This window comes from Garra rufa, chromosome 6, assembly GCF_049309525.1.
Source record: "Garra rufa chromosome 6, GarRuf1.0, whole genome shotgun sequence".
Classification (NCBI taxonomy): Eukaryota; Metazoa; Chordata; class Actinopteri; order Cypriniformes; family Cyprinidae; genus Garra; species Garra rufa.
Genome location: NC_133366.1, coordinates 13,293,663 through 13,312,721, shown reverse-complemented (window position 1 = coordinate 13,312,721; position 19,059 = coordinate 13,293,663). Strand labels below are relative to the sequence as shown.

The 19,059-nt window shown below is 36.7% G+C and overlaps 1 protein-coding gene across 1 annotated transcript in view; it reads right to left on the bottom strand.

Annotated features, from left to right (window-relative positions):
* Positions 1–18,804, bottom strand: part of neurl1aa (neuralized E3 ubiquitin protein ligase 1Aa) — a 49,320-nt gene extending 30,516 nt beyond the window's left edge. Inside the window, exons 1-3 of the mRNA XM_073842413.1 lie at positions 18,645–18,804; positions 2,704–2,945; positions 541–862 (exon numbers count right to left, since the gene is read on the bottom strand). Coding sequence (XP_073698514.1) covers positions 541–862; positions 2,704–2,945; positions 18,645–18,678 — 598 coding nt within the window. The 5' untranslated portion in view covers positions 18,679–18,804. The remainder of the gene's footprint in view (positions 1–540; positions 863–2,703; positions 2,946–18,644) is intronic.
* Between the last annotated feature and the right edge of the window lie 255 nt (positions 18,805–19,059).

Below are 19,059 nucleotides of genomic sequence, written 5' to 3'. Positions count from 1 at the left end.
ACCAGATAAGCTTTGCCCACAAAAAAAATGCCATCACTGTTTGCAAATACTGAATTGGTCTATAAGCCCTCACCCCCAGTTCAGTATTTAGAATTTTCTTCCTATATTTGGCGAATTGCGAACAGTGAGCTTGCTCTGCCTGCTACAGTATTTTCTCCTATTTGTGTTCATCTTCAGCGTCTCTGGCTTCTGTTAATGGCCGTTTATAGTTGGTTATTTGCCCAGGTAAAGAATTAGTTGTGCGTTATTAATAGTTCTAAAGGTTTTCCAACCATTAGTCAGAAGTGTATGCAATTAAAAGTCATCTCCTCTCAGTTAACAACACTGTGTACGTTGCCTAGGCACTTGTACCAGTATACAGTTTTTTTTTTATTTTTAATCATACCAGTTGTGTAATTGCATAGTGTTTCCAATTAAAAAATCAAGCTAGCATTAAAAAACACTACTTCAGTATTTCATTTTACAGTCTGTTAGAGCAGAACATTCAGAAATGGCATGAACTGGCTTAAGCTACTGTATGCAGTCAGTTATTTTTCTCACCCAGCAGTTGCACTCCTCTGGTCAGACCGTAGACATCAATAAGGGCCCACAGTGGCTCTGTAGTCCGAACGCCGCTGAAGAACAGCATGGGGCTGGAATCGTTGATGCGGTAAAATACTCTCCCCTTCTTATCTACCCAGAAGGAAATAAGGTTCCCTTCGTTTGCAAACTCCTCTGGCAGGGCCTTGGCCCAGAAGCCGCTCTGGGATACCAGGTCAGGGCAGGCGTATTTGGGCAGGCTGTCGGGATTGATTCGAGACGGGTCCTTAGAAGTAAAGCCCAGGCGGAGAGCGCCACTCCAGCAGCACTGCTTTTTAGTTATCTAAGAACAGAATAAAATCTGTTGTCATCACAACATAAGTGTTCTTTATGGGTCACTGCATAGCATACACATTTTTTGTGACAAGCTTTTGTACCCCTAGAATGGTTTTGATTTGTTTTCTAATACAATATACACTATATTGGCAAAAGTATTGGGACACCCCCTACTACTGAACAGGTTTGACTACTTTAGTATTTTCCATGAGTACAAATCTTAATGTTAAGCATATAATGATATTCTGGGGTATTGTATGATTTAAATTTTTCTATTGTATCCCAACCCTTTTCTATTCTAAGATGACAGTGCATTTGTGTATAAAGAAAGGTTCAAAAGGAAATGACTGATTCAGTCAATGTGGAAGAACTTGACTGGTCTGCATAAAGCTAAGTCCTAATCCCAGTTGAACGCCTCTGGGACTTTGAGCTAAAAACTCATCACCAATTACCAATGACTTGTACACATGGGTACAGTCATTTTAGACACTTCCAAAACAACAACAGAGATGGAAATGCATGAATTATGTTTCCATTATTGTTGCCACAGTTTTGGAAGTGCCTTTTTTTGCTCTAAAGAAGGTGGTCTCAATACTTTTGTCCATATAGTGAATGTACATTGGTGTTTGGTGATAAGTTTTTGGCTCAAGGTCTGCATTTAAAGTCACACCAGAGGTGTTCTCCTGGGATTAGGACTTGGTTTTACCAGATCAGTCAAGCTCTTCCACACTAACTGAATTAATAGTTTCTTTGAACCTTGCTTTATACACAGATGCATTGTCATGTTAAACTAAAAAAGGGTCCTATCCAAACTGTTGCTATAAAATTGGAAACACACAATACCCTAGACTATTATTATATGCTTAAACATTAAGATTTGTACTCATGGAAATTACTATAGTCAAACCTGTTCATTAGAATACTTTTGGCAATATAGTGTATATGGAATTATGCAACATACTTAATGCAGAAGGAAACTATTTTTGTTAAGCAAACACAAAATGCTTTATTTGTATTCTATTTAATCTCATTTCTATTTCTGAGAGATATTAACTTACATTTCATTGTGTGTTTTCTTTCCTGTGAGCTGAAACAAGTTTCTAATTCACTCCTTTAATGTCTTTACATGTGATTCATTTCAACTTAGAGTAATTCTACCAAAGTTTACTCTTCTATTTCCATTTGTAGCAGTGTGGAAGGCCAAACGAGGGCAAACATTTTGTGCTGGTCATAAATGGTTGAGCGTAGGGGACGATTGAGGGGATGTATGATGTAGTCGCATGGTGTGTTTGGACTAAAGAAGCTCTGATTTATTTGATATACAGGAACTCCAGGAATAAGTACTACAAACATTTCAGGAACATAATGACAAATATCACAGCGGCCCTGCGCTACTGAGAATATCAGGATTTAAACTTACCGTGCGAGTAAAAAAACAAAACCATCTTTGTATGTTGGCCGAATAACTGGTTAGGCTAGATTCAGTGCCATCGTCTGGGATAAGAGTGTTTATTTTGGTTTGTTACTGGATTTACATGGGTAGCCAGAACTTGCATAATGTCTTTACGGTGGTGTTTTTAAAGTACAGGAACGATTGGGTAACAATCTAAGATGGATAAGAAAGCAAAAACCTATTTTCCTAAAGCATACTTCGGTTTTTAGGTTACAACAAGACTTACGAATATTTGTTGCACAAATGTCAACTTTGCTTTAGCAGACACTCAGAAGTATTCACATCCGCCTGTGTGTACCGTCCACTTGACTATTCCAGACTCACCATCCCTCCATAGATTATCCCACCGTTCTCAAACATGCCCTAGATTCATCTACGCCTTTCCTTGTTCCTACCTTTAAGCGAACCTGCTCGTAAAGAGCAGTGGGCCGGTTGCTGAAAGTGATGGCGTTGCAGAAGCTGGCCTGGCGTTTGACGCTCCTTTGTGCTAGATCCATGACTATCTGAGAGCCTTTAGCGTTGGGGTGGAAGAGAAGGGGGCTCACAGGAACACCTCCGCATGGATGTAAGGGTAAACAGCGTTTGGGTTTGTGGTGGCATCGGTGAGCTGTTGAGGGGAACGGTCCACCTAGAGAGTCTAGGATAGAGAAGGAAATACAGCTTTATAAACCATGGTCAGGTTGAAAAGTGCAAATGATCATTTTAATAAATATAAAAATACATAATAGTGTGAAAATAAGTCTTCTCTTAGCCATAATCGTGTTTAAAACCTTAGCTTGATATGACTAAGCCTGGCCTTTACTTTCAAATCAATGAACCGCATTAAACAGCATCAGCCTTTGCATGGTGAGATTTGTCTGACCCCATTTCACACAGCATTTGTGTACAGCGTTTTTATTGCACAAAGTGATTTTTGGCTTTGTAGAAAAATCTGATTTGCGTTTCCCTACAGAACTGTACAATTTCTGTACTGAAGCATAAAATGCAAAAGCATTTGTTTATAAATCGTACAGTATGTTGCACTGCAAATTTGTCTTTGCTCCTAGTCACGTAATGGAATTGTGTTTACTGATTGTCAATGTATTAATTAATAACAATTAATAACATAAGCTGTCTCTCACTTATAAGCTCACAACTTTTTGTGTAGAGTTAATGTCAAAAGTTTACACACACCTTGCAGAATCTGCAAAATGATAATTATTTTACCAAAGTAAGACGGATCATACAAAATGCATGTTATTTCTTATTTAGTACTGACCTGAAGTTTACATACACTTGATTCTTAATACTGTGTTGTTACCTGAATGTTCCACAGCTGTGTTGTTGAACCCCTGTCCTTCCTGAACCCCTGTGTTTGTCCTGAACAGTTGAACTGTCCACTGTTCTTCAGAAAATCCTTCAGGTACCACAAATTCATTGTTTTTTCAACATTTTTGTGTATTTGAACCCTTTCCAACAATGACTCTATGATTTTGAGATCCATCTTTTGACACTGAGGACAACTGAGGGACTCATATGCAACTATAACAGAAGGTTGAAATGCTCACTGATGCTTCAGAAGGAAACATTACGCATTAAGAGCTGGGGAGGGGGGGGGGGGTGAAAACTTTTGAACAGAACTTTTTTCTTATTTTACCTAAATATAGTTTTTTTTTTCCCATGTAGCACTGCCCTTAAGAAGCTGCAGAAGATACATGTTTCCCAGAAGACAAAATAATATAAATTTACCCTGATCTTTAAATTCCAAAAGTTTTCACATCATGTTTCCTTCTGAAGCAACAGTGAGCGTTTGAACCTTCTGTAATAGTTGCATATGAATCCCTCAGTTGATTTTTGCTGAAGAACAGCAGGCAATTTAACTGTTCAGGACAAACAAGGAACTAATGAAAAACTATCACTAAAAAAACACACAGCTGTGGATCATTCAGGTAACAACACAGCATTAAGGTCTACGTAAACTTTTGACTTCAACTGTATGCGTAAAACTCCACTCCTGAATATAGGTGCAGCAAACACTTCCATTTTACAGTGCACATATGCATCATGATTTACATGATGCATTTTAATTTTTAAAATTAAGATTTTAATTATACACCCACGTGCCAAATCAATAGAGCTTTCCACCCAAACGCACCCATATCTCTCAACATGTTACACCTGAAAATGCAGTCGTTTAAATCAGGCTATCTACAGTATCTATCTTCCTTTCATAGTACTGTCTCTCTGTCATACTATCTATCAAATTGTCTCAGTAGTTCTGAATTGCTCTAAATTATCTCCATAGTTGAGTTTCCATAATTGATTCTGTGCTTTCTAGCTATTTAGCAAATAATCTTATATCTTGTCTTTTATTCACATTGAAGGTCCAGCTGATAACATCAAACATACTGGATCGTGCATCTTAAATGCACACAGAACTGTGGCCAGAGTAATGGTTTCAGCTGTTTTTCAGCTGGGACAATGTCATCCATGAGAGGCTATCCTCTCTGCATTCATTCATGTCCAGCATTCACCCAGTTGGCAAGGGGCTCCTTTAACAAGATAACACACCATCACAGGTCTGTAATGGCACAGTTGGAGGAGCATTCAGTGATGACACCAGTCCTCTCAGCTATTGTGGCTCCCTTGTAGAAACTGATAGTGGGCAATGACATGTTTCCTGAGCAATGCAGATAAGGCTACACTGGTCACAAGAGAAGAGTATAAAGACTAGGTGTTTTTTCTACATCTGGCAACCACAGAGTCATAAATAAAACCACAATTTGACAAAACATTGCATTATAAAAGCATTAATATTCCTCAGGTGCCTTTGCACAGCTCATACGTGTGTCTGTAAGTATGTGTGTGGGCAGGTCTGTTAGCGGACAGACATTGTGTGTAACACTCATAGTCTGAGCACACTGAAATGAATACATTAGCAAACACAAGAGCTGCAGCTGTCAGACAGAAAATGGAGGTTAAGTAGCAGCTCATGTTCCTTAGCAACGCTACCATGGTGAGAGCTTTCCGTTTTCTGCTGATCTGAGTTCAGCGTCTGTGCTTTCGGGAAAGACGACCCCAGATTGGTTTAATCTACTAAATGTCATTAAAAATCAGTAAATGCTGTGTGTGTCTAAACTGGGTTTGGGTTGGAAGAGAGACATTGGGCCTCATACATGAAACACCAGCAGAATGAAAGTTTGTGTAAATCGTGCGTAAAGCCATTCTGATGTAAACTTTCGAATTCTTGAAAACGTTAGCTGGTACGAAAGAAATGTACAACTGCTCCCTATCATGTGCAAATGGTGTTATTTTTGGCAAACTGCTGAAAAACTGCATTTCAAAGCACTACCATAATAATATTTCACAAGTAAGTTTGTCCTGTCTTTTTTTGTAACTGTACAACTTTGGGTAATACACAGTGCTCGTGCTGTCACTTTTTACCCAGCCATCCAATCCATGGACAAGGGGCGGGACAGATACTACACCGACCAACCAACCTCATTGTACAATGACTGAACAACAATGAAGAAGTTAATATTGCTGGTTACTTAATTTTCATATTTAGTAATATTCTTTAAAATGAGATTCTAGTGATACGTTACTGTTGTGGATAGTAGCAACCAAAGCATCTCAGCTGGAAAAAACACTGTGTGACCAAAGTGCTCATCAGCTGGCCGTTTTTTCTTTGGTGGACAAACATTAATTGAATATTTATTTATTATTAATATTTATTATACTGGAGCCAAATCCGAGAAGGGAGTCCAGAATATTCCACTGCATTCCTGGGCACGTAACTTACGTAGTTGTAATTTATAGAGCATTATGCTCATTGCAATCTCATGTTAAAGACGCACCTGTGGGAACTTTTTTGCAAGACGCAAAATACGTACCCCCATGTACGTTTTGTGACATATTCGATGTGAAATGTCCACTGAGTGGTGCTAAAAGAGTGTCCTTTTTTTCGGAACAGATGAACGTACATATGGTATGTTTTACAGTATGTGATGTTGGTTTTGTACATGTCACAACAGTTATGACTTGAAATGTCCATTACGTGATGTTACGTATATGGTACAAATAATGTACCATCTGCACTAAACACATAAATGCAATAGCAAACATGCCTTTTTGCTTGTTTTTCGATTTCTCATCTTTTAGCTCATCATGAGTCATGTTTTTCACAGGATTTGTACCCAAAGATTCCGCATCCTAAGTCCAATTATGTGCCGACTGAGCTACATTTGGAAAGCGAAACATATGGAGCTGTAATCATAACTGTGTACAAAAACAAAAAAAAAAGTGCTCACTGTTTTACTGCCTTTAGTGATCAGTTCTGTTGGAAACTGCAGTGATATGTATTTATTGTTATGCATTTCCCGTGTCGCGAAAAAGTTTCAACGGGTATGTATTCGTCATGAAATCAGGTAGGCTAATTGTGAATGTGTATTTACGAATGATTGGAATTCATTAACGTACAAGTTTAACTATTAAATCTGATGTTCACGTTCACAAACCATTTGTGGATCTTAAGGAGAGTTTGCGGAAAGGTCTGTTTTATGTGCAAATTACTCAGAATTTACATATATGTGACCCTGGACCACAAAACCAGTCATAAGGGTCAATAGGACAATATTTGACTGAGATACAATTAGTTTAAAATCTGGAATCTGAGGGTACAAAAAAAAATCAAAATATTGAGAAAATCGCCTTTAAAGTTGTCCAAATGAAGTTCTTAGCAATGCTTATTACTAACATCAAAAATTAAGTTTTGATATATTTACGATAGAAAATTTATAAAATGTCTTTTGTATCTGTACTTAATATCCTAATGATTTTTGGCATGAAAGAAAAATCGATAATTTTGACCTATCCAATGTATTTTTGGCTATTGCTACAAATACACCCGTGCAACTTATGACTGGTTTTGTGATCCAGGGTCATATATATTTATGCAAGTTTCATGAATAAGGTCTATAGTATGTATTTTTGGAGCAAGTTATGATAAATATTGAGCCAACAACCATTCAAAAAATAATTAAATTATAACTGAACTTAAATCAGCATGCAATCAAATTGTCTTTCTTAATAGTGTTCCTTGCCTTTCGCATAATAATTAATTATTCATAATTATTCACATTAATTCAATTAAATAAATAAAAATAATAATTTAATTCAAATCACTGTGTAATCGAAAATGTTGTAATAATGTTCCTGGTCTTTTTGTGAATGATTCATCGCTGTACTTTATTCCAAAGATAAAGCGATAGGTATCGATTTAGCAAACTCATATTAAGTCTGGCTCCATTCTGTAATGTAACACCAACTTTCTATAATTAAATCATTTCATGATGGATAAAAATGAGCATTAAAAATGAGTAAAATCTAAACCGCAATTCACACTGACTTCAATAACCTTCTATTGTCATCCTTATTTTTATTATGTAAGATGCACACAAGTCGTTAAAAATAAAACTGCTTACGACATGCAGAGACACAAACACACATTGTAAGTAATAGAAGCCAGTAATATAAACAGTCTTTCAACACACAAAAAGCAGATTCCACCCAGGGCTACCAAACACATCACAATGCTGCTATTTCTATGGTAACCACAATCATTTTTAAGGTAACCAATGGACAGAAAATGATTCTTACATAAGTTCATTCCATAAAGAACAGCCTGGGGAGGGGGGGGTCTGAATCAACACACTTGAGCATATGAATAATCATTACTTGGAATTAGCTCATTTGTATTCCGTTTCCTTTCCACTCTGTAGTAGACTCTTGAATACTGTTGATTTTATAAATATTATTTATAATAATTTAAAGTCCCCCTTTAGTCAAAAATGTTATCTCTTAAAACTAATCTTTGATCATCAAAAATCAAATTATTTTCTCAAGCCTTAAAACGGCTTGCATGTAACTCCACCCCTCTTTGCCTATATGAATATGCAAATTAGCCCCGCCTCCACACACTCACTCATGCCAGCCAGGCAGTGCTGCCAAGGCCGGGGTTTTACCGCGGAATTGGGCTATTTTAACGCTGTTGCCGCAGGTGGTTTTTCATGTCCGCGGGTTTAAACGACCACAATAACGTTATCTTTATCTCCAGAACGCGACTTTTACTGGGGGACCCCCTCAAAATGCCATTGGGATAGTTTTGAGTAGCAATTGGACGGGATTTGTTGTGAAAACCTGGCAACTTTGAACCAGAGCCTCCTGATCCGTCCACTAACTGAGCTTAACTGAAGTAAACGCGATATGACTGATAAAACTATGTTTTTACTAGCGGACAACTACAGTGGATACTGCAAAATCCGTTAAAGCTACTTACTTTATGATGTTATGTCCTCAAAATGCCTCGAAGGCTCGAATGCAGCCTAGATAGTGATTCCAGTTCGTGCCCGCGAGCGTCTGAAGAGCAGACGCCAATGCGGGAGAGGTGCTTCTGACTCCGGCCAACTTTTACACTGTTGCCGCGGGTTGTTATTCAAGTTAACGGTTAACGGTTTTGCTCTATTTAATTTTTGGTTTTGTGCTGGTAATACTATTGGTATATTTTGCATGCTACTGATATGAATCTATCCATTGACATGGTTATTGAAATTAGACTGGTCTGACTTGTCTCGCGAGAACGTGACGATATCCTCGCAAAAATGTTTGCAGTGTTGCATGATTAATCGTTAAAAGATGGCTATTTCAAACACCCACTCGATCTTATTCCCGAATGACAACGATTCAGAGGTGTCTACTGCAACTGTTTCACACGCTCCACTGCCGCTTACAATGTGAAACAGGCCTTAAAGACATTAAAATCTGCATTCATGCTGTTGCTGATCCAAAAAAAGCAACACAAACAGCCTTTTCAACCACATAATGATCTTTTTTCTGTGTTACGGACATTTAAATAACATAAGCACCGGGATAAACGTTTATAGTTTGGGTATAAACACTTATTGTCTACAGTAGCGGTCAAAACGAAAGTATCTTGCCACTATGTATTTTAATGCTTACCCTCTTCCGCCAAGAGGTGGCGACAACTGCACGTTTAGTAATTTAGTTCTGTCAAATAGTGAAACAAGACCATAGACTGTAAAAAATATGGACGTAGTATCCGTGACGTCACCCGTAGGATTCTGAAGCGCTAATTTGAAGCTCATAGTGGGCGGGATTCGGCCGTCGCCATCTTGGAATCGCGTCATCGCGCGTCACTCCCGGATAATCAAAAATGGGCAAAAAGGCGGGATGTGGGTGGAGCTGGTTGCTGAAACCACGCCCGCCTAGAGCGACAGTGGTGACAGCAGTGGCAATCCCCCTGTCACTCAAGTGGCCACACCCTTAATTATGCTGAACTTTAAGGCTTAATATAACTTAAACCGATGAGTTATAAAAAAAATTCACCCCCCTCACAGTTGACATGAAGGGCAAAACTAGCTATATAGACCAAAACCATTTTTTGAACCAGGCTGTAGGGCTGTCGCGATAACCGCAATATCGCAATACCGTGCTATTGACGTGCATAACCGCAGAGGAATGCAACAACCGCAGCAACCGCGATATTTGCCTGTTTTCTTTTTTCCTAAGGATGTGCCCTTCTCACTTAATGCCTGTGTGCTGAATATTAAATTAGTAATAAGTTAGTAATGATAACATAAAGTGTTTATTATGAGGCTCGATCAGTAGATATGCACTTAACATGCCTAAACAGACAGCGAATGAGAGATAGATCGACTGAGCTTGTGCTATTACCTGCGTCTGTCAGGTATGTATGTGAAACTAGCTTGTCATGTCCAAGGAAAGTGAAATCTCTGTCTTCACTTCATGTTAACATTGACGCTCTGCTGGTCAGCTGAGCCTTTAAAAGTGGCGATTAAAGTTAAAATGATTTCAACATCGTGTTTCATTACGTCTCTCTTTAAATGAATAAGCATTTTTGAACGTGTAGTTGAATGAACGGTTTAAAGACTTACTCAAAGATAGTCTCTTGCCTCCATCTTGTGGCGTAAAAATGAAACTGCACTGACTGACAGCTCGCCTAGAACACGCAGGTGAAATCCTGACAGAAAGTCTCTTGTCCAGTCAGACTCGACGGTGCGCGCTAACTGTTATATATACGAAGATTTCAGACGCAAAGCCTCTAAGTATGTCTGACATGTTTCTTCAAAATTTGCATTTCTTTCTGGCTAGGTTTCTATGTAAGTACTGTTTACTTCACTTCATATATCAACGCGATTTGGTTTCGGTTTATTGATTTCTGAATATGACCTTACATTGTAACAGCCTACACACAATTATATATATATATATATATATATATATATATATATATATGGCGGTAATACCGCATACCGCGCTACCGAGCCACTCAAAATTACCGCAAGGGAAATTCCTTAACCGCGACAGCCCTACCAGGCTGTAAACATACTTTTTTCTGCTGTAAAGTTGGGCATTTTAACATGGAGTGTCAATGGGATTGACTCCCTTTTGCAGCCAGCCTCAAGCGGCCAGTCGATGAATTGCAGTTTCAGTCACTTCCGTGTTGGTTTCACGAGGGAGACCGGAAGGTTGCCCCCTGAACAAGACACAGACACCCTCTTTTTTTATTTTGTTTATATATATTTTTTTTAAAGACATAAGCAATTAACATTTTGTTAGAACCACTAGTAAATTAGGGTATTTAAGATTTAAAAATTTTTCTTCAGAATTGTGAGAGAATTGTGATTTTCAATTTATATAAAAAATTGTAATTTTCAATTTATCCACAATCATGCTTTAGTTTACATGTTTATTACAGAATATAATTCATTAAAATACAAGTTTAGTCGACATACAGTGCCGTTACTCTCCGGCTGTCCCGTGTTCGAATCCCGACTCGAGGACCTTTCCCGACCCCGCCCCTATCTCTCTCCCACTTCGCTTCCTGTCATAGCTGATCTGTCCTATCGCAAAAATGCAAGTTTAATTTGATAAAGCACACGTTCATATCAAAATGCACGTGCATTTTGTTTTTTAGTTAAATAAATGCTATTTTTTCCCTATTTATATTTCATCATTGACGATTTCTTTAAAAAAAGTTTAATAATCTTGTCTGGTCTCTTTCTCGTGAACCCAGTCTCATGTCTCGTCTCATCACACCCCTACTAAAAGCATATTAAAAACACCACACAGACAAATAAACATTAAAAAAACTTGATTTTTTACTACAGGGGGACTTTAAATATATCAGTATTATAATATAATATAATAATTTATTGAGCGGCAAATCAGTATATTAGGATCATGTGACACTGAAGACTGGATTATTGCCATCACAGCAATAAATTACATTTGAAATTGTATTCAAATATAAAGCAGATATTTTAAAGTGTAATAATATTAATGTTTTTAGAGTATTTTTGACTAAATAAATGCAGCCTTGGTGAGCATAACAGAGGACCTTCACATGCTAAGGTCAGGTTCAAAATCGCTGTGTGTAATACGGCTGTCAGGTAGCTGCTATCTTTATCCTCATTACATCCTCATTACCATGCAGACGTGTTCGGGGCAGGTTCAGATGTCTGACTGTAGGTCAGAGAATGTCATGTTATGTGTAAACACTTCACATCACACACACTATCACACACTCAACGTTAAAATAAAACTGCTTGGCCAGCAGCCCTCCAGAACTGTTTTCACAACACAGCATCCAGAGGCCGACTTTTTGCAGTTTCATTTGCTGAATATACATAAAGTTTGATCTGAAGTGACTTGCAAAAGAGCACTCCAGAGTATTTTATTACATACATCACAAGGAGGCAAAGTCTACAGCCAAATATATCTGTTCTGTTTCATCTGTTCAACAGCTAAAGACAGGAAAACAGTTTTAGATGTGCCTTAAAATCCACATAAAGCATTTTTTTTAACATTGTAAAGGTTCACACACCAGGGTAACAGAAGGTTGTCATATCTCATCTATTTATAAGTATTTCAGTGGATATGTATCATAAATATTTTCACTAAATTAAACTAATTAAAAAACATTTGTTATAAGACAAGCAGTTTATGTTTAATTATGTCAAGCACTGACCTTCTTTTAAATCTGTTATCTAGGAATGAGCTTTTAATTTGCTCTGTTGGTAATCACATTAACTGTTCTACTGTAAGTACATCTCCTCTGATACTCAATATAACTTATTAGGAAAGTTGTTTTTAGCTATCAGACAGTGGAATGTAAATAATCTACTTGGGAATCTGAATCATTAAGCAGTTAGATTTCATTAACTAGTGTAAAAGATTATCCAAAAATCATTGTTTGTCAAAAACTGTAAACGTAGTTGCAAAAGAGACGTTTTGCTTCAGTATTTAAGTGAAAGAAATTATATAAAATGGCAAATGATGTATGAAATCAATTTAAACTGCCATTTTAAGGAGATGCACTAGCACTAATGCTTCTAATCCATCTGAGGTGAGAAGCATGTCATGTGACCACAACTCGTGAGCGTAGTTAAGTAGCAAGCTTGGCTAAAGATTCATATGCTAATATGTTTAGTTATTCTGGTTAAAAGCAACCAGAATAACATAGAGAGAGTTTCACCTGGCTGAACAAACAGCCTCCGGCTTCTGCTTTCTACAAATCCTTCGCTCAAGTGTCGTCACACACTTTAACTCAAAAAACACAAGCTGTCACTTAATATCAAGCATCAATGCTAGAAGAATACATCCATGTCTGTTTATTTATTTTATATTCAAACAGCAGCTCAGGACATTATTAGCCTAACATTGAACAAGTAGATCTAACATTTTTATTTGTTTTATCTATAGGGTTTTTTTCAAGTCTCAACAAACCTGCATTTATTTTATCCAAGGTACAGTAAAATTGTAAAATAGTTTTACTATTTAAAATAGCTGTTTTCCATTTAAATATATTTTAAAATGTAATTTATTCCTGTGATCAAATTAAAATTTTCAGCGGCATTACTCCAGTCTGTCACGTGATCCTTCAGAAATTATTTTAATATGCTGATTTGCTGTTTAAGAAACATTTTTATTATTAATATCAATATTTAAAACAGCTGAGGAAATTTCTTAGGATTCTTTAATAAATTGAAAGATCCAAAGATCAGCATTTTTCTGAAATAAAAAGCTTTCGTAACATACACTATGCCATTCAAAAGCTTGGAGTCAGTATATTTATTTATTTGTTCATTTTGGAAAATAAATGATAGAAATTAATACTTTTATTTAGACAGGATGATGATACACTGGAAAAAAATGCTTTTTCTTACTTTTTGTCTTGTTTCCAGCCAAGTTATTAAAAAAATCTTAAATCAAGAAGGATTTTCTAAACAAGTAAAACATTTTTTGCTTAAAACAAGCTTAATCAGGCAATTAGGTTAGCAAAATATTCTTATTCCAAGCAGACAACTAAATTATTTTTCTTACCCCAATGACAGATTATTTGGCTTGTTTCAAAACTTCATTTTAACTTCTTTTTTCTGAAAAAATAATAATTTTATTAAATTAAATTAAATAATTTTTGGATATTTTAGCTAGAAACTAGACAAAAAAAAATCTAAGTAAGAAATGCATTTTTTCGCAGTGTAAAGACATAAAGTTGCAAAAGATTTCTATTTTCAGATAAATGCTGTTCTTCTGAACGTTCTATTCCTCAAAGAAACCTGCAAAAATATATTTTTTAACATAATAATAATACTAATAACAATAAATGTTTTTTTGAACAGCAAATCAGACTATTAGAATGATTTCTAAAGGATCGTGTGACACTAAAGACTTGAGTAACGATGCTAAAAATTCAGCTTTGAAATCACAATATACTGTATATATATTCAAATATAAAACTTATTTTAAATAGTAAAAATATTAAAAATATATTTACTAAACACTGTTTTTGCTGTATTTGGATTAAATAAATGCAGGCTTGGTGAGCAGAAGTGACTTTTTAAAAAAACATTAAAAATCTTACTGTTCAAAAACGTGTATATGATCAAAAATACAATATTACCCGTTTAAAAAAGTTTATAAACTGCATAATAAATGTCTTTACTGTCACTTTTAATTCATTTAATTGCATCTTTGCAATGAAAGTACGCATTTCTTACTTAATTTTTAATTCTGAAGCCAATTAGCAACTATCTGGTTGTGTGGCAATAAACTATGAATGAGTGCAGAATATATTAAGCACTGGTCTTCTGCCACGGCTGGCCTGCTCCTAGGTGATCTGATCCGTACATAAACAGCCGTGTGTGGTGGTGTCATTCAGTTTCTACGGTGAGAGCGAGGATTACATGACTCATCAATGATGTTGTGCTCCGCAGAGGTGCAGCGGATGGTTACTTAGCAGCATCAGCACCTGACCTGCAGACATATGTTTCTGTCACGACACGACATAAACTGAGCGATGTAACCACATCAGGGATTGCTGATAAGAGCACTTCCTCTGTTTGCCTTTCAATAATCTGTCACCGCAGCGCATTGACTCCTTGTCCTCGTGTCAACCAATCACTGATAATCAATCCCAACATGCCCCATTAATAATTCCACTCCAAACAATCGGCAGTGCTAACAGTTTCCTCATGTTGTTTGTGCATGGCTGTCTTATTGTGAATTCAACAAAATAACACCGTGGTAATTGATTCAGTAATTCCAATACTTTTCATGCTGTTATAAACAAATTAGCAGCAAATCACTGATTCAACACTGATGTTTAGAGGAGAATCAATAATGAATTAGCTATGCTCGATATTGGTTATTAGCCGAAATTAGTTTTAATTTATCGCATTGGTCAGTATTGTACATAATACAGTTGAGGTCAGAAGTTTACATACACCTTGCAGAATCTGCAAAATGTTCATTATTTTCCTAAAATAAGAGGGATCATATATTTTTTTTTTTTATTTAGTACTGACTAAGATATTTCACATAAAAGATGTTTACATATAGTCCACAACAGAAAATAATAGTTGAATTTATAAAAATGGCCCCGTTCAAAAGTTTACATACGCTTGGTTCTTCATACTGTGTTGTTACCTGAATGATCCACAGATGTTTTTTTGTTTTGTTTTTTGTTCAGTGATAGCTGTTTATGAGTCCTTTGTTTGTCCTGAACAGTTAAACTGCCTGCTGTTCTTTAGAAAAATTCTTCAGCTCTCACAAATTCTTTGGTTTTTCAGCATTTTTGTGTATTTGAACCCTTTCCAACAATGGTTGTATGATTTTGAGATCTATCTTTTCACACTGAGGACAACCGAGGGACTCGTATACAACTATTACAGAAAGTTCAAAAGCTCACTGATGCTCCAGAAGGAAACATAATGCATTTAGAGCCAGGGGTTTAAACTTTTGAACAGAACAAAGATGTGTACATTTTTCTTATTTTGCCTAAACCTTTTTTTTTGTTCATTTAGTGCTGCACTTCAGAAACTACAGAAGTACAGAAGATACTAACATGTTTCCTAGGAGACAAAATAAGTTAAATGTAGCCTATTCTGATCTTCAAATTCCAAAAGTTTTCACCCCCTGGCTCTTAATGCATTGTGTTTCTTTCTGGAGCATCAATGAGCTTTTGAACCTACTATAATAGTTGCATATGATTCCCTCAGTTGTCCTCAGTGTCAAAAGATGGATCTCAAAATCATAGTCATTGTTGGAAAGGGTTCGAATACACAAAAAGGCTGAAAAAACAAAGAAATTGTGAGACCTGAAGAATTTTTCTGAAGAACAGCAGGCATTTTAACTGTTCACGTCAAACAAAGGACTCATAAACAACTATCACTAAACAAAAAAACACAGCTGTGGATCATTCAGGTAACAACACAGTATAATGTTGAATCAAGTGTATGTAAACTTTTGAAAAGGGTAATTTTTATAAATTAAACTATTACTTTCTTTTTTGAACTATATGTAAATGTCTTTCATTTCATGTGAAATATCTTACAAAATTTTGTACGATCCCTCTTATTTTGGTAAAATAATGAACATTTTGCCGATTCTGCAAGGTGTGTGTAAACTTTTGACCTCAACTGTATACTATATCAGGTGTTGGATATTTAATTATGCATGCTCTTTTCTTACCTTTCATAGCTTTGTCGTCATCTAATGCTCACTTAGTTAATCTTTGTACATTAAAATGTGAATTTAAAATAACAGATTTTCTATTTATTTATTTATTTGGTTAGTTTTAGAGATTTTTTAAATTATTTATTTAGACAAAATATTATACAATTTAAACATCTGCCATTATAGTTTATCAATACCAGCTAGAATTTTTATATCAGTGTACCATCTGATAACGCCATTTATTGCACAAAATGTGTTATGTAAACTCACACAACGGTGCAAAAAGTACAGACCTGAGAAAAACACATGAAAGCAAACTGACAATTTGCATAGGATTTTCCATCTGTACTCATATTTTCAGTGTAAGGTGGAGAGCTGATACTGTTTTTGTCCTGGTGACAGTGGGAAATATCTGGAACTGTCGTAATGTTCCAATTTTATCAGCCTTTCTGAAAAAATACTACTTATTATTCATCTCTTTCCTGCCTTAGAGGCCAGGATGTGTTCCAGAGGTGTATGAAAAAACACCCACACAGTCTTAAATACACACACAAACAAGCATAAAGTGTCGATCCAGCTCAAACACTACAAACCAGACTATCTTGTTCTCAGTTCCTGATCATTTCTAAACAGTTTTTATGCAAAAATGAGATAAACCACTATAATTTGCTGTATGTGAGGTAAAATGCACGTGCATATCTGGATAAGCAATTTATATCCACTGTCAGCTGCAACAGAAATGGGAAGCGGAAGGTGAAACCAGAATGTTACAGGCTACAGCCATCTTTAAATGATTTGTGCTCCTGGTAAATGAAGACAAACTTAAAAAAAAAAATTCAAAGCAGCGGCCAGTTAGTGCATGTGCTCACGTTAAACAAAAATGACGAAGTCTGGCTTGCGTCATTTCCCAATCCTGTTTCCACCTCTTCTTCCCATCATTTCCTTTGTCTTCTTAATAGTCTCCAAAGATACAATTAAAAAGATTTCAATGCCTCAAACAAAAGCGTATGCTTTTAATTTTTAAAATACTTTATTTGCTTGTAGTCAAATGTTGTAATGTTTTTGTTTCAGACAGGACTGATTTGTTTTGAATGCTCATATTTCAGTTGATCTATTCATTTATTTTAATTCAGAAATTTCCTCAGGGTATGAAAACACAGAATATGTTTCCGACAAGTGCACTTTGTACTAACACCAGGTGCTACTATGCATTCTGGACTGTTATAGCTCTAGTCCCGGTTTACCTAATTGGATGTGATATAGTGCTTTAATTAGAATTAATGATCAAGTGGGTCAGATCCACCAAGGGTTCAGATTAACTCCAGGCCAATCAGCTGCACTCAGAGCCAGAGTAAGACGGAGAGATTTACATAAACCAACTGCTCATGTTTGTTTCAGTTACAGAGTCACCGATTATTCACCCATTCACCCTGGAGGCCAACGGAAAACAACCCGTACCAGATCAACTTTTGATTTTAAACCATATTGAATCTATTTACTGTACAGCACATTTCATTTTTGCCATGATTTAGGAAATAATGCTTAATTGGATAAATACACTAACTAGTGTTGTAACTCCAAGTCCTAGTATCTAGGTGAAGTTCAGGAGGATGCTAGTCAATAGTGGATTACTAAAAAGCACTGACAAAAAAAAAACAGATAGCATAGCTGCAAGTTTAGCAAGAAATACATGTTAACACGACTTGGTGAAACCAATGTTGTGGTAGCACAACAGCCTGAACATGAATTTCAGGATATAGCAGATGTATACCAACAACAGTCTATGTTTATGCAGAACTAATCAATTGATTTATTGATTTATATGGTTCTCTTTTAAACCAGCTGCTTCACGTGCTTGTTAGTAATAAAATCAAAGGTTGTGGAAAACCCACAGTAAATCCTGCTTATTCTCAACAACAGAGGGAATCCCCACAAATTCCCTTCCCTTTCTCACGCTTTCAAGCTGCTGTGGGGGAAACACGTCTGATGTCGAAAGCGCGTTCACTGACATGAGCGGCTGGACGCGGAGACGCGCTCGTATATTCGTTCCTTAGAGCCCCTGAAACCTATACAAATGCAGTCTACAATAAGTCTACGACTTGTGGTCGTTGTATTTGTGTTTTAAATATCCCAACGCCTGTCTGATATTTATAGGTAGACGTTTTCTATCTAAATTCGTTTATATCTGTCTATTCTTCACAATACAGCTGAAGCAGCGCGTATCGGAGCCTTCATCAGCAGGCAAGCATAATGAACATCATTCAGCGGTTGCACGTAGATCCTTAACGCAGTTCCTCACCGTACAAGGCGTTTCGGGTTATCTGGCCTCCCATGACTCAACGCCGGGTCACTGCTTTGCGCTGGCCGCCTTTAATTCTCAAAGGTTGAGAGTGCGATAATTCCACACCGACATCATGCTGGAGGAAAATATCTCTCGGCCCCCGAAACGAGATGTAAACAGTCGGACACTCCTCCTGTCTCGGTGCTCATTGACTGAGAGCGCGGACACCAGCGCCACACTGGCTCATTTACATAGAAGGCGGAGTCTAAGAGCGCTTCACTGGGTGTCACGCCCCTCAGCTACAGCCAGTGTCTCTTCAGATCATTTCGAGACCCACGCAGACATATCAAATATTCAGGAACTCAAAAAAATAAATGAAGGTATATAACCTAACACCCATAACTTAACTGGAAGTCCTGGAAACTCATATATA